This window comes from Habropoda laboriosa, unplaced genomic scaffold (assembly GCF_001263275.1).
Source record: "Habropoda laboriosa isolate 0110345459 unplaced genomic scaffold, ASM126327v1 scaffold2, whole genome shotgun sequence".
NCBI classification, from domain to species: domain Eukaryota; kingdom Metazoa; phylum Arthropoda; class Insecta; order Hymenoptera; family Apidae; genus Habropoda; species Habropoda laboriosa.
This window is the reverse complement of record NW_017100190.1, coordinates 1,954,758-1,973,650: the sequence shown is the minus strand read 5'-3', so window position 1 is coordinate 1,973,650 and position 18,893 is coordinate 1,954,758. Positions and strand designations below refer to the sequence as shown.

The window sequence follows — 18,893 nt, the reverse complement described above, 5'->3', positions numbered from 1 at the left end:
CGTCAATTATTCTAATTAAAACACGTAACAACAACGTTACGCCATTATGCGCGGCTTTATTCGAACGGGTCTGCCCCGGAGGCAACGTCGACGCGGAAGCCCATTAAAAATGCTTCGCCAAGTCGAATCGGTGAGAAGCGGAAGAGGATCTCTCCCTCCCAGCCAAAGGAACTCCATTCTTCCAAATAATACGAATAGGACCGCGGCACGATGCATTCGTGAGAATATGAAATTTTCTCAAACTCGTTGTTACCATCGGTAACCCTCTTGTCGACGGACAAGAAAACTATATCTGACGAGAACTTCCTCTTGAATGTTCGATAATAGATCGAGGGAAGGGAAATATACGTACTCTTCGTTCAAAATAAGAATAACCTCGTTTCGCGCATGGGACGTGCCTAAGGCAGGGCTGGAACGTCCAAACCGTCTACGTTTCTCTCCGTCTTACCCTCTGCTACGCTCTCTGCCTATGCGCAGAACGGACGTGAATCGGTCCGAGAGCGAGGTTATTCTTATTTTGAACGAACAGTAGGACGTTACTCGACAGCAGTGAAATTGGCTACGCGATGGAAACCGTTTCGAAGAAAGAGTTTCAAATAAAACTTGGTCCGGATAAAAGACCTCTCAAAGGAGAAAAATTTAGAGGGTTCGGGTTAACGAGGCCGTTGCACAAATTACTCTTTGTCGACGTTATCTCCTCGCGGCTCTACGTTTCGTTCCTCGTTGGCTCATTCGTTACCACGATTCTACACACGAAACCGCGAAATTTCCTGTGTCATCCCCTGATTTTCCCCTCCTCCTCCCCCGTACGATCGAAAATGCGAAATTTATCCGTCTAATCGCGACCTCTGATACACGCTTGCCCGGTATTACTCGCGTAATCTGATATAAACGGGGGCATCGCGAATTAATAGCGAGTAACAACGAGAAGCGATCGAATCTCGTGTTTCTCCGGCAACATCATCGGCGTAGGCGATTACTCGCGATTTACCAACACCGATACAGAATTAGCTGCGAGCTTCTCCGAGGAAATCGCAGATTCATTAATTTCTTCGGTTAAAAAGTAGGAACGAAAGTGAAACTTAATGCAAGATCAAATTTCAGAGGAAATAATACTTTTTTTTTCAGGGTCTTAATAATTTTGTAACGACTTTTCTCTGTCGAATAATTGTGCATTAAACTTGTAAGGACAACGAGTCATTTCGGTAAGTTTGGCTGTAATCAAACAATTAATCCACGACGAATTTCACTTTTGCAATTACACCGGTAGATCCTTGTTCCCATAAAATCTCTGTCATCGACACGGTAACGATCACGAGCTGCTCAACTAGTATCTTGAAAACGCGTCACGTCGTGCCTGGACAAACCTAATTACCCGCCCCCTTGAGACAGAGAGAGAGGGGTGGTTGTAACGGCTAGTAAGGGAGCGTACGTGGCTCGATATCTCGCTCGACGGAAAAAGATCGTTCAAAATTCCTGTCGTAGGGTCACGAATCCACGAAACCGCGCGTAATATCCTCGTACCCGACGCTCCATCGGCCCGTGCAATCTCCATTATCATGCTACGGAGGCGGCAGCTTTAACGACACGCCTCTGGATCCTCGTAGAACCGGCCAACCGGCTGGAAAGAGGAACTAGAGCTCTGCGAGTGTTGAGAACACGGTGTGCTGGTCGAAAGCGGAAAATAACTCGGTGATATCCACGTTATCGGTGTCCTGGTGCAGTTTTAATGGTCACAGAGAACGAACAGAGACGCGAGCAACCACCCAAAATGAACGGTTGCGCTACAGAATCTACGGCCTTTTCACAGTGTGGATAGGTGGATGTAACGAGCAGCGGAGTATTATACGGGAACGAGAGCGTCAGACGTGAAAGTATCACGTCTGTTGGTGGCTGTCGAAAATTGCGAGACGGTAAGAGAGAAGATGAACACCCGTTGCCGGAGACGAATTCACCAAGCTGGCCCAGTTCGAATTCGCAAATTGGCCGGACTGAGTGGACCGGAACTTTTTTTCAGGGCGAGCTGAAGCCGGAAGGACGATTTCGACCCTCTGTCTCGTTTTTTCCCCTTTTTTTTTGGTAAAATATAAAAGCGGGAGGTTGGAAATTGTGACGAAGAGAGAATGTTCTATTGATATCGAGGTAGTAACGATTGTCCGTGCTATGTGGAATATAATAAGCGTTTTTAGCTGGGTGAAATGGATTTTACTTAAGCTGCGGCAAAGTGAAAGAAATTCTGCGACGGTTTTGAGATCGAAAATATATTCAATAGGAGGGAAAAAGTTAATTCGGTGGATTTCTTTTCCCTTGACCAACTTTTCCTACAAACATGCTGTAAAAGTTTGCTTTTTTCTGTGCCTCGTACACACACTTTCACGTTTTTCTCCCCATGCTCGGGGAAGATTGATTCGGAGTTTATACTATGTGGCACGTAGCAATCTTATGGGGGAAAACGTTCCGATGGACAGGCTATATACTCGAAGGATCATTAAGGTTGCCTACTTCGGCTTACCGTGATTAATTGAACGCTGCTCAGCCGCGTTTTTCCCCTTCAGTTTAATCTAAACGCAGCTGATGCTGTGACCCCCTAAGATTTTCCTATCATTTTCCGATATTGTTTCCTAGACATAATTCCCCCGGATTTTTCTTACAATTTTCCCTTCTAGAATTGTCTAATTGCTTTTCGAATTTTCCCTAGGGAATTTCCGATGATTATTCATCGTTAACATCGGGGAAATTACAGTGAAAATTTCATTCCAAATGTTCTGGGAAACTTGGCGTCTTGGAAGAGAAGCAACAGCAACTTTGTGAGTGATTTTCTGACCTGAGAAAGTCACGGAAAATATTGAACAACTCGAAGTAGTAGTAGTAAAGAAATTGTGGAATTTGATCGATGAACGTTCAATAACCAAAGTGGAAACTACTGACCAGGGGATAGTACTTTACGAAAATGCTTGTAGAAGCGAGAGAAAATTTTCAAGAAATTCTAGAATGGTCCTAGAAGTACATCAAAGACAGTACTAATCGAGAAATTAGAAAATTATCGAAGAAAAATAATTACGGTACTTTGAAGAATCGAACCCAAGTCAATCTTGGTCGTAAGTCAAGGACCTTGGCCACTCCACCGCTGAACAATTACATCTAGACGACCTTAATTACGTACTTCACTTCCACGAAATTTCTACCACCCCACGAGAGAAATTATAAAAAACAATTTTCACTTCCACTACAGTTCTCAACTGTTATTTCCGCTTTACAGCCAACAATTTCCTATAAAACGAATTTTTACTGTCGAGACGTTAGCAAAAAATCTTAGAAGACCAGACTTCAAAGTAATTCAAAGTACCTATAAAAATTTTATGCCACCCGTCCGAGCAATCCTCTCTGGTCAAAATCAAACGACTTGAATATTTTTCCACCGGCGAAATCTCAATTTCCCGGTGTCGTTTCGAAACTTTCAAACTTCCGCCACTTTGGCAAATTCTTAACGTCGCCCAATTTCGACGACGGTCGGTCAAACCACCCGAGAGAGTACGCGATAAACTCTTTGTCTCGGATCCTTGACAAGAATAGAGGTGTGAAATCGCGAACAATCCATTTTCCACGCGTTAATTCGCGCGAACGACGCGAGATACGCGTGTCCAAAGATTGAAAGGGGGAGACCGAGCCGTGCTCGGTTTTACGAGACCACACCTGAGCGAAATGTGTTCCGTGTACGCGGGAGGTTATTTTGGCCGGCTGCCAATCGAACTGCCGGCAATCGAGAAGTGTTTGCCGAGCGTTCATCCGGCTTTCGTTATTCCTACCCTCTTTCGCCCGACGCTCTCTGTCTTCTTATCTCCTCATTTTCGTCACCTTTACGCTCTTCTTCCTCCACTCGCAGCCTTTCAATTCCAATTATCGATTCGAAAGGGTAACAGTCTCACTACGTACGCATCGCTGAGACGTAAAGGCTTGTCAACCTACTAACGAGACGTGCTGCTGATTTTTTTATTTCATCTCAACCCTGATCGGGAGTATTCTGCTTGTCGTTCAAACGCCCAACTATAAATAATTTCTAATTAAAATGCTCTATAGTAAAAATAATTTATTCTCCGTGGAATATTTGATATAGATTGTTATTAAAATTAAAGTTCTCTAACATAAAAATAATTTCTTCTTTGTAGAATATTTGATATAGATTGCTGTAGCAGAATTAAAATTCTCTAATATAAAAGAAGTTTCTTCTCTGCAGAATATTTGATACAGATTGTTATTAAAATTAAAGTTCTCTAATATAAAAATAATTTCTTCTTTGTAGAATATTTGATATAGATTGTTATTAAAATTAAAGTTCTCTAACATAAAAATAATTTCTTCTCCCTAGAATGTTACTTCTTTTGGGCTTTCACGCTCGTTCTTCCCCAAAAAATTCTTATTCTGCAAATTTCATTTATTCTTTCATAAAGAAAAATTGTTTCCTGCTCGTCCCACAATTGCAAAGACACTCTGTACACATAAAAATGGAGGGAGAAGGAAGACCCAAGTAACGAAACTCGAAGAACATCTCAATCTTCCTCTATCTACCCATGCTCCATTACCAACGTCATCGCTATACCCATCCCGGTCCTTGATATTCCTACATACCACTTGTAACAGGTCAGAGGATCTCCCTATTCCGCGTGCATATAATAAAAGAATTATCAAGTGGCCTTTAAAAAATAGTCATGCAGTAAATCGATGAAAATTCACTGCGATCAGCGGGGGAAATCGTTTTACGGTCTGATTCCAGTCGAAATTGGGAAGCGAATTCCAACGTTAGCCGGATTTCACTGATGGAACATATCGATGAGGGTCCCGGAACTCTTCACAGCCTACGCCTATGATCTCTGTTTCCCCACCGAGAGAGAGAGAGAGAGAGAGAGAGAGAGGCGGGAGAGAAGGACGGGTGGAGATGAATATTCGATTCGCAGCCGGAAATCCGCCGTGAAAATCCCGTCGACCGGTCCGGACGAAAAGAGCTGGACCAGCAGAATTTTCCAGCCGAAGAAACTACCTTTAGCCGTATCTCTCGAGCCTTCTATCGTTCCATCGTCCAACCTCTTCCTGTTCCCTGAGCTTCTTAAATAAAAGGGTTACGACTCGCTCTCGACGACAAAATAAGAGATGAAAGCCTAGCCAGCGGCGTGTCTCGTCGCGGAAAAATTCAAGTTTCCTTCGTGTTTTCTGCGATGTACAGGGTGGACCGCGTGAAACAAGGCCACCTAATTATCTTTTGTAACTGTAGTGGTACCAGAAAAATTTTAAACGTAACTAAAATCGTTCCAAAGGGTAAAAAAATGGAAGGCAAATTTTCTTATAAATGCAATTTTTTTTCAAGATCTTAGATTCAGAATTTCTTCCGGAGTCACTTCTGACTCACACCGATATGTTACGAATCCATATTTACGATCTCCTCGCTCTCCTCCCCGCGCTTGTTTCACACGGATACTACTGAATCGGTTTTAGGTTACATTCGGATTTTTATTGCATGTACACGAAAGAATAAAAATGTAACAACATAAACAGGAAAATATCAACAGAAACAAGCTTATCTGATTGTCTTCTGATTGGGAATCTCACGTACACTCAGTCCCGTCATTATGTGCGTTATCGCTCGCGTCCGACTGCGAAACCTGTGACTCCGGCACAGTATAAGGAGGGTTAAATATGAAAGTTGCTATTTTTCCATCTTATTCATGCTTCGAAACTGCTTAAATTACGTATAAAAATGTTATCCTGCCGTCATAGCTAGCGAAGCTAATTAGGTGTCCTGTTCCACGTGGGGCCCAGCGTTGTATAAAAGAGACGTCAAGTGAAATGTTCGTCTATACATATACATCGTGATTTATTTCGCAGGACGGAAATATCTGGGTGGAAAAGATTTACTTGTCCAGCGAGTAACGATGCGAGTGATCGTTAATTAAAAAACGTTAACACGGCAGGCACACCCCTCTACCCCATTTTTCTCTCTCTCACTCCTCCTCCGCGTACTTTTTCCGCTCGTTACGCCCATTTATTCCCGGTGGCTCGTTTAATTCGACTCTGTTTATCGCAAATTCAACGAGGAATCGGCTATCCTTTATTGCCGCGTATTTCTGACATTTGCATTCCTCGTTCCGCGGGGAATTGCCGCACTGAAACGTGCTTTCTTCTCTCCCTCTTTCTTTCTCTCTTCGATCCTCCTTGTTTCCCCTCTGTCTTTGTCCCACGACGATCGGAGAACTGCTGATGCCCGGGTTGTCTCTCCGCGCGATATGCGGCGAAAACGCGATAAATCCAGCCGCGGTGGATTATCGGAAGGAAATAACAGGGGAAAATCTCGCGTGTAATTTCGAAACGGTCCTTCTCGCTTAAACAACGGGCGCCGTGTGTTATATTATTTAGAGAAATAATTCTCCGAGCGGTCGGTGAAATATCGACCTCGTGCTCTAAAAAGCTGGAAATTTACGTTAAAAACGTGCTCATTAGAGACACTATACCCCCCGTTCGCTCTAAATCGATGAAATTCAACTCTGCTCGCTCTTAAGAGCAAGGAAACGCTTGTACAAATGTTTGCCGCAATCCACGAATCAACTCGTGCTGTTCAATTAATTGAATCGTATTGATACTTGAAAATCGAACAAGTACACTCCCGCTCGTAAGTATCGAGACACGTAGTGAATTTGAAGCAAAGCTGAACAATCGTTAAAGCGAGATTAGTAAAAATAATTATTCGTAAAGAGCGAGTTTTCTGTCATTTTTCTATTTTTTAATTAAACTAAAAATCAACGTATGAACAATTTCATTTTATTCAATATTGCGCTGGACAAATTTGGTTCGAGAAACCTATTCATCGCGAATAAGGTACACTATCAGATTTCAAAATTTTCTTTCAAAAGAAATATGCAAAAATTATTTTCGAAAAAGGGTCACTGTTGGTTCAAAATAAATTCCAGAAAAAACGCTACTTTTCACACGCATACTTGATAACGCGTCGTTCACAGTGCAACGATGGCCGCACCGAATTTCCATTCTGAGTCGCGTACGGTCAAGTTTGTCTGAGAATTCGGAAAGAAAGTTCGATACTGATATGTTCCGCAACCCTCAGAAGCCAAAGTTTTCGAATATCTGCCAACGATAACGAGACTGAAGCTCGACAATTAAAAACTGGAGAACAGAAAAACCTAGGAGACATATTCCCCTCTGTTTTTTTCCATTATTCCAAGGAAATTACTCTGCAACGAACGATCTCGCCGATTTTCAACGTTTACGATTCCCATGCATAGATTTTCGTCGGCCGTAAAACGGGCCGTGACGCGAGTTTAAAGAGTTCCCTCTCGTATCACAGGATGTGTTTCGATGGGAACGATCGGCGGAGGATTGGCCGATAGACGGAACCGTGATTGAATCGGTCACGGTTATCCACAGTCGTGCAACGATTCGAAGAGTAAAAACTGTGTGTACGTGTGTGTGCAGAAACGCGTGTACCAGTAGATACATCGAGGAGGGAAGGGAGATCGCTTGAAATTCGAGGCCAGTCGTATTTTTTCCCCCTTTACGAGCCAAAGTTGATTGCCCCGCAAATCTTTTAATGCCTCGCCGCGTAAACTTTTCGCTCCCGAAACAACTTCCTTTATCCACCGTGTCGTGCGATAAAAATGCAAACTGCTAGAAAGGTACCATCGAGTGTACATGTATATACACGCGTTAGTATATTTCTACGAGCAAAACCTTAACAGAACCACTGTTTTGCAATTGATAAAAGTACATCTACGGAAGTAGAAATAATTTCTCTGGAAGAGGAAACAACAGCTGTAAATTCTAACAGGAGGAATCTTTCGATGAGATACGTTTAGGAAAAATTTACTCGAATTCCAAAGATTCCAAAGATATTTTGTTGAAGAGGAGGGAAAATAAGAAACTGCACACACAATGTATATAGTTTGACGAAACGGGAAGTATTTATTGGAGAGGTTGCATGTATGTATGTGTACATGGAAGTTTCGAAGGCTACGGAGAAAATTCGAGAAGTTCTTTTTACTTGGAATATGGAACGAGTCGTAAAGCAGGCTGTTTCGAGGACTCGACAACTTCTATACACCGGTTTCATGCTAAATGACTCGTAGGATCGTGAACAAATAACCACAGTTTTTCAGGAAGAATTATTCTTCTCGCGGTCGGGCTGTCGTTCAGATTACCCTGCGAACATTCTTTCGTATAGTCGATGGAAGAAATATAGAGAGGTCGTAAATTCGAGATTATACGGTAATCGTTAACCATATTTGCCAGTCCTTGCTAATTTATTATACACCCGTCCCTCAATTTACGCGGCACTTTTTTACGCGAGTATTTGTTTTACGCGGCAAATTTATCTTACGTAAGGCGCCGTGCGACGCTCCTGGGCAACGACCGCGGGACCCTAGCCGCAGGGGGCCCTAGACAAGGAGCAGCGCAGGCTGCACCCCCACCCCACGGCTTGCAGGGCCCTAACGGCCGAAGAAGCGTACAAAAAGGGGAAAAAGGGCAGCGGGCCACACATTACTGTACCCAACCATCGACCAGCGAACCAACGTCATTTTAAAAATCAGTTATTCTAAGTCCTTGTAATTCTTTACTCTTACACTTATTTTACTCGGTCCTGATATGTACACATTTTCCTGTAAGTTTTAAAATTGACACTTTTATACAGTCAGTATTGTGAGATCGGTTGGCGGAACGCGTGACGCAGAAAGAAACTTTGTTGCTTTAGGCCCGCACAAGGCGTTGTCTTTGGCCGCTGGGCCGTAGTGCGGAAGCGAACAGTGTGACTATGGGAACGATGAAGATGATGAGTTTATGCCAATTAAAAAGAAAAGGCTTACTGTTTTGAATTACAGTAGCGATAGTGACATCGAATAAAACTTACATACTTCTGTTTTCTGAAATGTCTTAATTATTTTTTTGTTAAGTTATGTGAAATAAATATGTACAGACTACAGCGAAAAACTTTTACTAGCTTTTATTTCCAATATTTTTCCTTTTATACTGACAGACTCAATTTACGCGATTTTTATTCGCGTAAATCAACTCCACGTGGAACGGATATTCGCGTAAATTGAGGGACGGGTGTATATTGTATGTACAATCTTTCCCTCTCAAGCATTTAGAATTTTCGAATATTTTCTCGGACTCAGTTCATTCGCTGCAACAGGAAGAATGTACCTTTGGTGTAAACGAGAAATAATCAATTTTGTGCAAGCTTAACCCTTTCATTATTTTGGTGGCTTTTGGGTTTTTTGAAAATTTGGTCGCGCTATTCTGTTAGAGCCTTTTGGTGCACTTAATTTAATGCTCAATTTTATCCTTTACGCACTTTTATCTTGAAGGGGTGGAGGAAAGAGATAGAAAGGATAGGCGGAAAAGGAAATGTGTTGGGCGTTTCGTCCTGGGCTTCTTAGCGGACTCGTCAGTAAGGCTTTCTAGAAGGCCTTAGACGCGGAAGGACTCAGATCAGAAGTTATATACAAACGGGAGCCTTTACGAGGACTAGCGAGAACTCGCGGTTAGTCCGTCCCTCTGGGGGCAGAGCGTAGGAGGATCGCTACAATCTTAATTTAACAAGCCGAATTTTAAAACGATACACGGTCGATATAAGAAATTTTGCAGCCGTGGTTAAAAAATCGCCGTGAGTCACGCGTTACAATCTGCCGTGGCGAAAGGGTTAATACAGGGTGCAAGGAAACCTCTCCTCAGGTACCAGGAATTCATTAGAAGGCTCAGTACGAAACGCGCAACCCTTTCCCTTTCAAAACCAAATCACACTTCACATGACCCTTTAATAAAATTTTCACCTCTAATCATCTCACATTTCTGTCGCTTCTCTCCTCGCGATCACGACCTCGCGATACTTCTTCCACCGACTGTCCGCACTCCGTTGACTCCAGCTCCGATTTTCGAGAAATGCGCATTTTTTCCAAGGATCACAATCGTCATTCGCATGACGCAAAGACCCGCGAGACAACGGCGTCGTTTCAACGTGCCAGTTATGCACGCCGGTAAAAGCATCCATCGAGACAGGCCGAAGGTAAATTCGACACACGCGCGAGATAAAAAGGAAGGAAGGAGATACAGCGTGAGAAGAAGACGATACGAGAAATAGGGGGGAAGCAATAACGAGGCGTGAAGGAAATTGACGAGGCGAGAAGCATCTGACTGCACGGCTCGTTTCTTTTTATCCGCGCTCCGAGATACGACCGCGAACATCCCTCTATCGACTTGTTCCGAAAAAAGGGAGAAAAGAAGAAGGGGTCCGAGGGAGGAGAAGAAGAAGAACCGGGGGGAAATGAGATTCGGTAGGCAACTTTTATTCGTTTCAGGTTATACAGGAGGAAGGATTGATTATGAAACAAGAAGAAAAATGCTCGAGGGAGGGAGGAGAGAAAAAAGGGGTGGAAAGGAAAGAGATGAAAGGGGATCGTACGCTATTTAGATTATAAAATTTACATATTCTTCAAAGGCAGCTGACGCGACTGAACCAGCCTGGCAACCGAACATTGTCCACGGCGACACGCAAAACTTAATTAACATACCGGGCCGTAATGGAACTCGAACAGTGATCCCTGGCTGTTCTGTTCGAGAAAAGCCAGCTTGGAAAGCTGAAGCTGGTATGGGAATCGAGCTGGACCAAGCTATACTTCACAGAGAATCTACGTTAACGATCGTGGATCAAAATTCATGGGTCGGTCGTTCTTTTTTTGTAGCTCTATCGAACGAATAATTTTTCTCGTTTTGAATGTCTGAAGTGAGGAAAGTAGCGTTGTATGGAGATTTTTTCTGTGTCCACGATAGTATTGTTCCGGCGAGGAGAAGTCGCGACAATAGGTTGAAGAGCCCGCGTCAGCTGGTTGTGTAGGAAAAGTTCGAGGTAGAAGAAGAAGAAGAAGAAGAAGAAGACGAATCGTGAGAGGAAATTTTGAAGCAACAACTGTTTGTCTAGCTTTCAAATAGATTTGAAAAGTATCGCGTTAGAAGTCTGCTAGAGAAATCCTCGAGGCACCTGTTGATCCTTCTCGTTAAAGTTTCGAGGAACCGACCTGGACTAGCCTGGACACGCAAGCTGAAAGGCGGCCGTAGCTGCCGACAGAGGGAAAAAAACTAGCGATGTAAAATGAAATGGCCTGTCGGCGAACGTGAATTTTTTCCCCTGTCTGGTTCCGTCGTGAATTTATGCAGCCTTTCAACGCCAACCTTCTTCCAGGTACGAGTCATATTTCCTTGTAATTCGAATTTTCATTTAGATTCAAATTTAGATTCGAATTCACGTTCGAGTTCGGTTTAAATTCAAGTTCAGATTCGAATTTCTATTCGAGTTCAATTTCAATTCAAATTTAGATTCGAATTCATACTCAAATTCGATTCAAATTCAAGTTCAGATTCGAATTCAATTGAAGCTTAAGTTTAGCTTCGAACTGATATTCGAATTCGATTTAATCTCAAGTTTAGATTCGAATTCATATTCCAATTCGATTCAAATTCAAATTTAGCTTCGAATTGATATTCAAATTCAATTCAAATTCAAGTTTAGCTTCGAATTCATATTCGAGTTCAATTTGAATTCAAGTTTAGAGTCGAATTCATATTCAAGTTCGATTCAAATTCAAATTTAGCTTCGAATTGATATTCGAATTCAATTCAAATTCAAGTTTAGCTTCGAATTCATATTCGAGTTCAATTTGAATTCAAGTTTAGAGTCGAATTCATATTCAAGTTCGATTCAAATTCAAATTTAGCTTCGAATTGATATTCGAATTCAATTCAAATTCAAGTTTAGCTTCGAATTCATATTCGAGTTCAATTTAAATTCAAGTTTAGAGTCGAATTCATATTCAAGTTCGATTCAAATTCAAGTTTAGCTTCGAATTCAATTCAACTTCAACTCAAACTCAAGTTTACCTTAGAATTCATATCCCAGTTCAATTCAAACATTTCCACAGCCATAAAGTTTCTTCACATCGGACTTTTTTCATAATAATACCATTGCACGGACTTTTTCCGCATATCCGGCGACGTCCTCGTTCCAAACAGAACCAGCTGGTTTATTTAAACCGAGAAATATTTACAGGAACAACAGGACCATTGTATTTTTTTCCTTCCTCGCGATACCCTGTAATTTTCACCAGCCACTCTCTTTCTCTCTCTCTCTTTATATACATACATACATTCACACGCTCGCCCCTCTTCGCATTTTTATCGAAAAATACGTCGAAAGGATAAACGGAGTGTAACAAACGACGACGCAGCTTTCGAAGGCGAGGCATTTCGCAAAACCGTTTTCGTACAACCACCACCACCATCCATACGTGTGTTTACGTGTGTGTGTGTGTGTGTGTGTAGATACACTTGGAAACGGAAGCAACGACGTCTGTATAGCCACGCGGTGTATTCAATATTCAACGTCCATTTAAATCGAATCTAAAATTCATATTAAATATTTCAAAGCTGCGCACCCCAATCGATTCCATCCCCCCTGGGTCAATTCGATATTATTTTTTGTCCGTTCAACAAACGACGGGGGGGAATAAATCCCCGGAAGAAAAATTGACACGATCGCTAAAGTGTCGCTATTGCGATTCCCAACTCTTCGTGTAAATATCGAAAGAGAGAAAGAGAGACGAGGATGGCTCTCCTCACCCTCGCGACACTGTAAAAGGCAAAACTGCTGGAAATGCCGCGGTTTAACCGAGAACAACTATCGTACCACCGGCTAACACCTGAGTTCTGATAAATTCGCGTCAGCGGAGGTGTTATATTTGGACGGGCGAAACAATTTAACGGGGCGCGATTAAAATTATCAAAGGCAACGCACCGACGCGCCCGCGTGAAAATACAAATACGAGAGAGAGAGAGAGAGAGAGAGAGGAAGCAATCTAAATCGCAATAATTAACGACGAAAACGTGGGAAACGCCGCCTATTATAATTCCATCGGCAAAACGCATTTATCCGGACGCCGAGCGTCCCCGAGTAGCGCAATAATGGACTGTCATTATCCTTTAATGAACCTTATACATTCCCCGATCCATTCGTCCATTCATGGAAAAAGTTGCTTAATCAACCGACCATTGTCAACCTTATACTTGAAAATCCCGTCGGCAAAACGATTCCGGTTGAATTATAAAGCGACACCGGAAGAACCATCGCTACCCTATACCCAAAGCCTGTTGGTTAACTACTATTCCTAGCCTGTCGAGAGTTTCGAAACCTTGAAAACTCGTACAAAACCTCCCCGCCGCCAGACTACATGTGCTGTCAGCGTGATCGTTCTCATCGAGAGAGAGAAAAAAAAAACGCAGTTTTGCGTTGTAACTTTTCCCTTTTTTTTTTTAAACAACCAGACTCTCGACGAGATGGCTCGAAGTGGAGGTTACATAGTTTTCACGGAGAAGGGAAACAGAGTTGTGAAAGAGCCTTTTTACACCTACTAAATTCCGGATCACAGGTTATACGATGGATTGTAATGGAACGAGGCAATGTGGTTTGAAGGTTTTATTTCGTTCTCGACCTTCTCTCTTTCATATTCCTCTTCTTCCTTCTTCTTTTTCTCACCCCCGGCTTCTATTATTAATTCCAACGATTCTATTGTTAACTTTTACGACTTTCTATTTTTATTTCTATTATAATATAACAGACGGGGAACTGTAGATAGGGAGATAGACGCGTGAAGATTAAATCAGGGCTGTTTTTAAAACTTAGCCTCGTAAAAGATAGGAATAAATTTGAACGGGGAACATAGGCAGATGAGAGAGAGAAAAAATGGTTGTTAACGATCTGTAACGATGATGAAAATCTTGGAAAGATCGCAGTGAACGGTGCCTCATAGTGAAAAGTACCATGCGGTGTGCTGTTTTTAATTTTTCTCAATATTTCCTACGATACAATAATAAATATTGCTTCCTTGAAAAAATTGAAAGCGATCTTGAGATCACTATGAAAACAGCCTATTTTCAAAATTTGTATCATCGTCGTAATATTGTCCACTTTAACCTCTTCAGAGGCGACTTTTCTGAAGTTACAATAAAATAATCTAATTTTTTATACAGTTAGATTTACATTCAGGTTAAATCGATAGCAATTACTTAAAGAGATCTTGGGATCACTATGAAGACAGCCTATTTTCAAAATTTGTATCATCGTCGTAATACTGTCCACTTCAACCTCTTCAGGGACCATTTTTTAAAGTTAGAAAAAAATGATCTAATCTGAAATTGATAACAATTAAATTGCTTTCCTTATTCAGAGATTATGTTTTTCATATTTTCTCTGTCGCAAATATTGGAATCTTCGGGAAACTAATCGCACACATGTGCATCAGTGTCCTTAGAGGGGTTAATAACTAGTTTTTATTACATTATCGCAAATAACTGAAAAATCTTCTTTCTGTATTTATCTCTCACTCTTCTATGCAGTTTCCAAACTATAACTAATCACTGTCCCATTCCTACACTTCTCAACACTTTAGCTCCAATTTTCGTTACCTAAATTTCTGCCAATTTCGCCCTAATTCGCGTATTAAACACCCTACAGCAAAAGCCACGAATCTGACAATGTACCGTTTAGTGCGCGATATAAAATCGCTATTACTATCCAGCTAATCCAGACCACCGGCAGCGGGACCAAGATCAGCCTGACTGTCAGCTGTCTACGTGAAAACGAAACGAAAATACCATTGACATAGATTTCGTTTCACAGGCAGAAATAGAGAGAGAGAATCTCTAAAGAGTGGTGTGCGCGTGGTCTCTTTTCGCGGCCGGAAGCTGGCCCGAGTGAATTTTTCCATCGCCTGCCCCGTCGCTATTATTTCCTATACCTGGCCTCGCCAAGGGACAAGGAAAATTCGCCCAATTCTATAGGGAGCATCAATATTTCTGCACAGACTGCACATGTATATGGATCTGTTCGCCAAAGAGAGACCGACGAGTGCAAAGTTCAGCCAACTCTCCTCGAGCAAGGATCGTTCCAAGGTACGGTGCAAGATTAAGAAAGCGGGAAACTTTCGGTGTGGAAATGGTTAGGATCGAGAACAAGATGGATGAATTTTTTATAAACTTCCTACTTATTCGATTCCATCTAGTTTCTTCGAAATTTCTTTCGAATCTACTTTATTTCTTCCACCGGCGAGTTCTTATTGATTAACCCGTTTACTATGGAATACTTGAGAGAAGAAGTGTTGGATGTGTACCGGTTGTTATTCAACGCTGACGGAAAAATAAAACTGGTGGTTTTGTGTGATTTAACGTATATCCGATAGATGATAAAACGGTGCAGCTCAAGCTGATATAATTGCACATATAATTGTTAGATATACTGTGATTCTGTGTCTACTCTGTTCTCCAGTGTTCTTTTTCACTCTAACTTCGCATCTATTACTCTTTTATTCTTGCACTCGCAAATTTTCTCCCTCTCTACTGTTTTCCTATTAGTTTCCTATATTTCCTACTATCTTCCTATGTTACTACTTTCCTCTCATTCTACCAAAATCTCCGCCACGCCTCAGATTTTCAACCCTCGTCTCCTCAATTTCTGTCGATTCCTCTCCTTCCTACACCCACAGAACATACTGACAAAGTTTGATCGTAAAAAAGGCTAGAACCCTTCATAACAAAAGGGTTAGACACACGATTACCAAGAAAATCTCAAGACAAAGGGATTAATTAACCGAATAGAATGTCCCCGGGAAAACTTGACGCTTCTCTCGTGGAAATACGCGAAGAAGAAGAAGAAGAGACTACGAAATTCGTTTGGCGAAGAAGCCAGAACGTTTTTGAGAAATTAAAAACAAACAGGACAGGACTCTCGGTGGTCGCGTTGTTTGAGATACGAAGAAGGATCGGTAGCTTTAATTCGCGAGGAGCAAGGAGAGAAGGAGGAAAAAGAAAAGGGTCGAGAAACGCAAGGAAAACGGGAGAAGAAATTGTCAAGCTTTCGGGGTCGGTGCTTCTGCTATGCCGCGGATATTTAGAGAAAGCAGCGGAGGCCCTTCGAGGTAAAAAGGTCGACAACGACCTCTGTTTAAAAATATCACTGGAGACTGCTGCTTGTTCCAGCTTCGGGCGGTTTGCACGGAGCCAATTACTTTCACAGATGCACTTCTACTTCTGTTCCATTCGACACGTATCCGAGCCGGGGTTGGACGAGTTACGCGGGCTATCTCGATAGACGAGTAACTTTTACAACTTTTTATCGTACGCGTTAAGACTAGAGAAACCGAAGATGAATGCAGCCTATTTTCCGGTATTTTTAGGAATACATGACAAAGAAAAGTTATCTGAATTTAAAATTAAAAAATCTGAAATCTGCCAGTTTTACAAATTTCGTTGCTCTAGTGCAAGGGTTCCCAAAGTTTTGCCTAGGTGGGCCAAATTGTAAATTCGAAAATTTTTGGCGGGCCGTTAAGACAATTACGGCCATTGGCCGTTAGGACAATGAAATATATACAATCTGCATAATAGCAAGCATATTACACATAAAATTTAGTATTTTTTTAACTGAACAATTTGTAATTATAATACGACAAAATTTATTTATCTTTTTGTAAAAATGTAAATTATCTCTGTAAATTGAAGATCGCGGGCCGCACTTTGGGAACCCCTGCTCTAGTGTCAAATTTTTCTAATTTAAATTAAAGAATCTGAAATCTGTCATTTTCACGAGTCTGGTTGCTCTAGTCACGCAAAGATCCACAATCTTAACTGCCCTAGTGTTAAATAAAATTCACAGCAAACAGAATACACCGTATCGCATGAAAATTACGGAGGAATTCGCAGAAGGAGAACTCGAGAGATACTAACAAGCTATTATACATATATCCAAGCTTGATCTCGATATTATAAAATCGTTAAGGCAGACCTTTCTCCGTAAAGAATTTTCCGCAGTCACGTAAGGTTGAATTAGCAGAAATCCAACTAAAGTACGAATAAATTGCCTCCGCGGAAACACACGATCCACTTAAAAACTACGCAAACAAACAACAACACAGAAAAAAGACGAAGAAAAACTCACCCCAAAGTGGTCATAGTAACGATGGTGTACCAGAATGCGGCTGGGATCGAAGTGAAGTTCGTCCCGTCGACGTTCTTCTCCGCGTAGAACATCACCGTGGCGAATATGATGATCGCCATCGCCAATGAGAATACCAAGAAGCCAAGCTCCGAGGCGCAGGACTTTAGCGTGTAACCAAGGATCCTGAGGCCCTGCGAGTGCCTGGAGAACTTGAAGATCCGGAACACACGGAAGACGCGCAACGTAACGAAAGCACCGGATACGTCGTCGTTGTCGGTTATACCGAGACCAATGTAGTACGGGAGTATAGCGACCACGTCGATAATCGACATAACGGATCGCGCGAACTTGCACCGGCTCGGCGCCGCGAACAGCCTCAAAAGATACTCCGCGGTGAATATCATGACGCACGCGGTGTCCAGACAGAAGAAGACGATCTTGTAACGTTCGCCGCATGAAAGCGTACCGGCGCGTCCCGGACGAATACCGCACGGCACGGTCTCGACCACGTTCGCCAGCACGCTAACGGCGATGAAGAAACCGGTTACGTAATAGAATACCAGGGCAGCCGTCGATATATGAGGATTCTGGAACGCACGCCACATCTTCTGCCTGATATCGAGCAGCTGTTGAAGATTCTGATCCCCGTTCTCGCTCAATTTGTCATCCATCAAACGTTCCGCGTTCTCCCGTTTACGATCACGGTAATCCTCGTAGCAACAATCGCCGATCACATCCGGCAGGATACCGAAGAACGCCAATTCCTCGTCGTAGCTAGTCAGGCATTCGTGCTTCGGGTAATGAAGCTTACCGGTTCTATAATAGTTCAATATATGACGAAAGATGTCTGGATCACGGTCGAAGAAGTACTCCTTGCTCTCCTCGTCGTAAAAGAACTCTCGCTCGTTCGAACCGAGAAGAGTGTCCGGATACTTCTCGAGGGTGTTCCGCCAGGTCTCGAACCGACGGCCGCTCACGTTTATAAGCAGCTTCTCGTCGTCGGCCTTGCGACGATCCTTCGGGATCGGAGGCGGTGGCAGTGGATGGGTCGCGATCGGCACCCAACCGATCGCCGCCGCGCGGGCGAATGGCAGCCATGCTGCCACCGAGGCCATGCTCGACGGTGGAATAGTTTTCCTTCCTCGGTTAATTTTTCCACCTTTCCACGATACCTTTTCCCGCCTCTTTGTTACAATAGTAATCCTTCTTCTTCTTCTTCTTTTACTTATTTCACTTCTTTCCCCCCGTACCTTTGTCTAGTCTCGTTTTACCTCCGACCGTCTCGATGCTTCTTTCTTAACTGAACAGTGATTCGAATGTTGACGTGACTTTGTCCACGCGTTTTCCTGTTTTCCCAGTTGTGCTCGTCGAGTAAGGTTTTCTTTTAATATACCTTCTTGTTCTTTTTTTTCTCTTTCCTCGCGTCGACTTCTCGTGCTCCTCGTACACCTTCAACGTGGTTCTTCACATACCCCTCGCTCTCTCTCTCTTGGATTCCTCTCTTTGCTCGATGCGTCTGAAAAAGTATAATCCGTCTGAGGCTCGAGTGGTTGGAATCCCCTGGAGGAGAAAAGCGTCGCGTGCTCGCGACTCTACCAGCAGAAAAGAGGAGTGCCTCGGAGCTTTCGTTTCGACGGATCGCGAGTAAAAGTCCTCGACAATCTACCTAGCGAAGCCGGTCGAGCTCGAGGCCTGTCGCCATTCGAACGATTCTCTCTCTCTCTCTCTCTCTCTCTCTCTCTCTCTCTCTATCCCTCTATCCCTCTATCTTGTTACATTAGCTGATCGTGCAACACCGGCGGCGTTCCCACCAGCAACGCGTCGACGACGACGACGACGACGCCGCCGGCGACGTCGT

General features: G+C 42.8%; 1 protein-coding gene across 4 annotated transcripts in view; it reads right to left on the bottom strand.

Annotated features, from left to right (window-relative positions):
* The window catches only part of LOC108580207 (potassium voltage-gated channel protein Shal), a 158,428-nt gene extending 139,749 nt beyond the window's left edge, over positions 1-18,679 (bottom strand). For all 4 annotated transcript variants that reach the window (XM_017943913.1, XM_017943912.1, XM_017943914.1 and 1 more), the window contains exon 1: positions 17,036-18,679. In XM_017943913.1, the coding sequence (XP_017799402.1) occupies positions 17,036-18,150 (1,115 nt within the window). In that variant the 5' untranslated portion in view covers positions 18,151-18,679. The remainder of the gene's footprint in view (positions 1-17,035) is intronic.
* Positions 18,680-18,893: the final 214 nt, after the last annotated feature.